The sequence below is a fragment of the Hypanus sabinus genome, chromosome 21 (genome assembly GCF_030144855.1).
Source record: "Hypanus sabinus isolate sHypSab1 chromosome 21, sHypSab1.hap1, whole genome shotgun sequence".
NCBI classification, from domain to species: domain Eukaryota; kingdom Metazoa; phylum Chordata; class Chondrichthyes; order Myliobatiformes; family Dasyatidae; genus Hypanus; species Hypanus sabinus.
The window spans coordinates 13,534,203-13,539,214 of record NC_082726.1 but is presented as its reverse complement, the minus strand read 5'-3'; the positions used below and the strand labels follow the sequence as shown (position 1 = coordinate 13,539,214).

Sequence of the window (5,012 nt, the reverse complement as noted above, 5' to 3'; positions counted from 1 at the left end):
TTTACCGTCAAACATTAAGAGGGTGACACTTTGTAGACGGACGATGTGTAACATGTACCTTTATCCATGACTCGTGTCCTCTGCAACTGTAGCGTGTGTCTTTACATTATTCTCGGCGTTTTGCAACCCAGCATCCGTGTTGTGATTTAAGTCGCCTTCCCTTCCGATTCCCTCTTTGCCTGCGCACACGGTACATGTTAGTTAATTTACATTGTTGGTGTATTTATCCAAATGTTTGCATTAACTCCGATTCGCACCGCCCGCGGTCGGTACTTGTTTATTCATTAGCTCTGAAAATCTACATAGCCCGCAGATACATCAATAATCTACAGCGAAATCCACAGCCGACACTCCAGCGCGCTCGCCCTGAATCCGGAGTGTTGACCCCACTTTCTGTCCCCAAAAATTCCTCCTGCCCCTCCTCGCTGCCGAGGTGTTCATTCCAATGACCCCTTGAGTCTCGGCATCCATCATATCAGCTAATTGCAGGGAGAGTTTTGTTTTTAACTTTCCAGATCCGTATTCGTCAGTGCGTTACTGAGAGAGGTATTGTTTAAGGATTGCGTTTCACAGGATGTAATCACTAAATTATATTATAGTGTAGGCCGCTACGGGGGTGGTGGGGGGTTGAACTCCTGAACGCCAATTTCAGGTTGCTGGTTCTTGTAGTAATCTACTAGAACACCAATTAACAACCTGGGAGTGGGGAGGGGACGTCAAATGTTTATTAGGAGCGGTGTTGATCAGACGCTCGACCAGGGAAGGTCCGGGCGAGTCCGGGGTTGCTTCATTGTGACTTGACCCGCGGCCCCCACGCTCGCCCTCAATGTCCGCCACACGGGTGGCGGGACCGCCGGCTCTTCGGCTACAGGGGGAAATGCCAGCGTCAAAGTTGGCAGAAAGTCGAGCAGCCGCTCTGATAAGATCAAGCGGGCCTGAGCGACCGGAAGTCCCGCAGCGAGCGAATGAAATCCCCAGCCAGGGGAAGAAAAAAAAATCAAAGGAACGACAGAGAATAAAAGAAATTGTAAGCGAGCTTTAATTCAACAAATGATATTGTTTGATATTGACTCGGCTCTGACAATGTTGTCCCACTATCGTATGTTAGATCGAATGCCTCGGTTCTTTCACCCCCTTTCTTACATTTGTTCCCTATTGTTTAGCGAGGCCGCAATCGACGGCGACGTGTGAAAGTGGCTGTTTGATTCGTTTTTCATCTCGCTGACCCGCGCCTTTGTTTCCCGTCACCCTGGGAATGTCACGCCTGAGTACTTCACTTAGAGAGGCTTCAGAAAGTTGCTTTGTTATTCAATTTCAGACACACACAGAATTGTTCACAATCCCTCTCTGTAAAAGATACTTCAAATTGCATCGCAGTTCAGAAGTGCAATGTAATTTAGTTTAGAGAACTTTTGTTGTTCTTTGTACAAACGACCAACCAATATACACATTACACGGCTGATCCAGCGCTACCATAATACCTATTTTTTCACATTAATTATTCTTAAATTTCAACAGATCGCCCCGGCGACGCGGAAAGTTAATCGCACGCACTTCCCTAAATTGGACCTCTTTCTATCCACGAATTATGCACTGATTTTGAAATTCGGCAAATTGGCTGGAGACAAGAGGTAGTGAGAAAGTTACTGTAGTTTATTGGGAAATGGTTCGGCGACCGATGAGCAGTTTATTTAGCGAGAAAGTCTACATCAGGTTTGAGGATAAGGCGTGGAGTTTTGGTACAAAAGCCTTTTGCCGCAGTGGTTGGAGTCCGGTCGTGTTGCGGGACGCGCAAACTAGGTGCTGAAAAGCTGGCTGGTTGGAGTCCATCATCCTCTGTTGTCAGTAACATCGCTTATTTTTTAAGTACCTGGTCTCCCACGAAAAGCCCGATGTTTGCCCAGTCGGTGCGCGGACCCAGCGTGGCGGTGACTTTCTACATGGGAAACGATGTTTCCAAGGCCCGCTTTGTTATTCAGCCTCGGGAACGGGCAGCAGCTGAATGGGCCTGCCCTCACTCTGTTTTGTAAATATTAGGAGCTTTGCAAGTTCCGCAGGCTCCGTCACCCAACCCGATATTTTCATCTAATACTCGAAATGAACTACACCTGCGCGTTTAAGGCATGTAAACATTCGCGATCAAAACCAATATTGTGTTTGTCATTTGTCTGGTTGGTTTGGGAGTGTTTGAATACGGATCGAGCCGGCTGTGGATTTATGGGGGAAATTACCATAAATTATTGCTAACCTGGAACGTGTGTGGTCTGCTTGTGGGAAGAGAGCTAGCACGAACTCTCTACGCAGAAACGGGGTAGCTGGTTGAGCTGAAGACTAAACGGTTATTACAGCGAGTAGCTTTCATTTGTTTTCTGCATATTAATATAGTTGACTTCTGGGCGTTTTATGGGGTTTGCGGCAAGCGCTTCTCCTCATTTGCATCTAATTTTACTAGTAGATCACCCCGATAGTCCGGTGCCTGTACGCATATTACAGTCTAATTTGCTGCATAAAGCATTTAAAAAGTTTTTGCAAAGCTATTTTCGCTTCGATTTTTTTGCGAGGTGACATTGATTGACTCAAGTACCCTGATTAATAAGGGGAAGCGTGCGGCCGCATTCAAACCAAGGCGAGCGGACTTCACTGGCATTTTAATATTAATGACATGGTTTAATCTCTGGAAATAACCGTGTTTAAGTTACGATTTGGCGAGTTACTAATATGCATTGAGCCAGCACTTTATGTTTTTTTTAAGCTCTTGCTTTCGAATTCGCTAAAGATAAAGAAATGTCCATTTGCAAGTCTGGAGCAGTGAAATAATTTTAAGTTTCAGTCACACTTAAAGTACACGGTTTAGTGTTGGAACTCGGTTTATCCTGGCCCCACACTCTGGGAGCTGTATCTGAGATACATCTTCTGACACACCGATTTTTTAAAAAAAAACCTGTGTAGCACTGGTTAACAGATTAACCAGAACCGGGGAGCGAAAATTCTGGTCAACGGGCACAGTTGATAATAGAAAAAATGAACCGTCTCTTCACTCTCGGTATCTCTGCTGGAAACATCGTTTGTTAAACGGGAGTCACAAAACAAGCGCCCAGTAAAGTGCAGGGAACGTTGGTGCAAACTTCCCCGTTGCTGGGCACCCTTATACTCCGATTCGCTTTCTGCTTCTTTTCCAATTCGGATTTGACCCCTAACTGTGTTGAAATGTAAATGATTTCTATTGGCCGGCGGTGGCCATGTAAATAGGTGTAAATGAAAGCAGGATCCGCTTTTCCCCAAATGCACCAGTCATGTGACGGCGGGAGCGCTACATTAACCGAGTGCCTTGCACATGTCACTACTACATGAAACTACCAGCAGCACCACGCAGGACATGGAAGGAGCCGCTCGGCGAGTGTGAGAGTGAACGGGCCGGACCCCCTCGCCATTCGCTGCAGTGCTCGTTCCGCTGCCAGTGATTCCCCCCCCCCCTCACAGAGCGTGTCGGGTGTTGGGCATTGAACTGCGCACCACATCTCACCGAGAGATACCGAGCAGAAGCGGATTCCGGAGCCCGACTGTTCGCCAAGTTGGTCTAACTTTGAGGTGGGGGTTGGTTTTGTTTCAGTTTCTGCACGTTGAGTGGCTGAGGTCCTTCGGTGGGCTTCTTGAGACTTTAATAGTTCTTCCTTTGATGATGCCTCGTCCAGGCAGAAACACGTACAGCGACCAGAAACCTCCCTACTCGTACATCTCCTTGACCGCTATGGCCATCCAGAGCTCCCCGGACAAAATGCTCCCCCTGAGCGAGATCTACAAATTCATCATGGATCGTTTCCCTTACTACCGAGAGAACACGCAGAGGTGGCAGAATTCGCTCAGACACAACCTTTCCTTCAATGACTGTTTCATTAAGATCCCTCGTAGGCCGGACCAGCCGGGTAAGGGCAGTTTCTGGGCATTGCACCCCAACTGCGGGGATATGTTCGAGAACGGCAGCTTCCTGAGGCGCCGCAAACGCTTCAAGGTGATGAAAGCGGACCACTTGGCGGTGAGCAAGCAGTCGGACGCAACGCATTACCTCCAGCAGCAGGCGAAGCTGCGGCTCAGCGCGCTGGCCGTGTCCGGCACTCACCTGCCGCAGATACCCAGCTACAGCATGGGCGTTTCTCAGAGCACGAGCTTCAAACACCCCTTCGCCATCGAGAACATCATCGCCAGAGAGTACAAAAACGTGATGTCGAGCGGACTGGCTTTCTCGGCGGTGCAGCCCATGCAGGCCGGCTACCCCATGCATTCAGTCGGGAGTCCCATCGGTACAGCCTGGCCCCACATGTACAGTACCAGTGTGATGGACACGGCGCCGCCGCTCTCCGTGCCCAGCAGCGACTATAGCGCCTACGGCGTACCCATTAAACCCCTGTGCCACGGCGGACAGACTTTGCCGGCCATACCGGTGCCGATTAAACCCTCCCCGGCCACCGTGCCTGCCTTGCCGGCTTTACCTGCGCCGATCTCGGCCATCCTGTCCAACAGTCCTGCCACGCTGAGTCCTACCTCTCCGCAGATCGGTAACGGCCAGAGGAGCCCGAGCCCGAGCCCCGGCGATACGTTAACGAGCGCTGGCACCGCTCTGCAGTCGGTGGCCGTGCACTGACATTGGGAACAGAGGCGAAGGCAGGGCCAGCTCCGAACAAAGTTTACCGGAACGAGGGAGAACTGTCCGCTTGTGATCAACTCCTGCCCTGGTGTATAAATGTAAATGTGAACGGCCGGCGTGCATAAACACGAGCCTGTGAATACGTGCACTTTTCTCCATTTTGCTTCAGTTCTAGACTCCCCGTCACTCGCAATCGCCGATCACCAAGTCCGATGTTTTTTCTAATCGTGTCGTGAATCCCACAAAACATTTGTTAACACTGTAAATGTTGACTTTCAGTAATGTACGGCGGCATGGTGGATGTGAGATTGTTAGTCGCAGCATGCATATGTTACACGGAAATATCTGTCTGCTTTAAATTATGAACTAG

The 5,012-nt window shown here is 49.4% G+C and overlaps 1 protein-coding gene across 1 annotated transcript; it reads left to right on the top strand.

Annotated features, from left to right (window-relative positions):
* Window positions 1–3,676: 3,676 nt before the first annotated feature.
* foxb1a (forkhead box B1a) lies at window positions 3,677–4,639 on the top strand. The gene has a single exon (XM_059946868.1). It carries the CDS (start codon window positions 3,677–3,679, stop codon window positions 4,637–4,639), a length of 963 nt encoding a protein of 320 aa, XP_059802851.1.
* The last annotated feature ends 373 nt before the right edge of the window (window positions 4,640–5,012 follow it).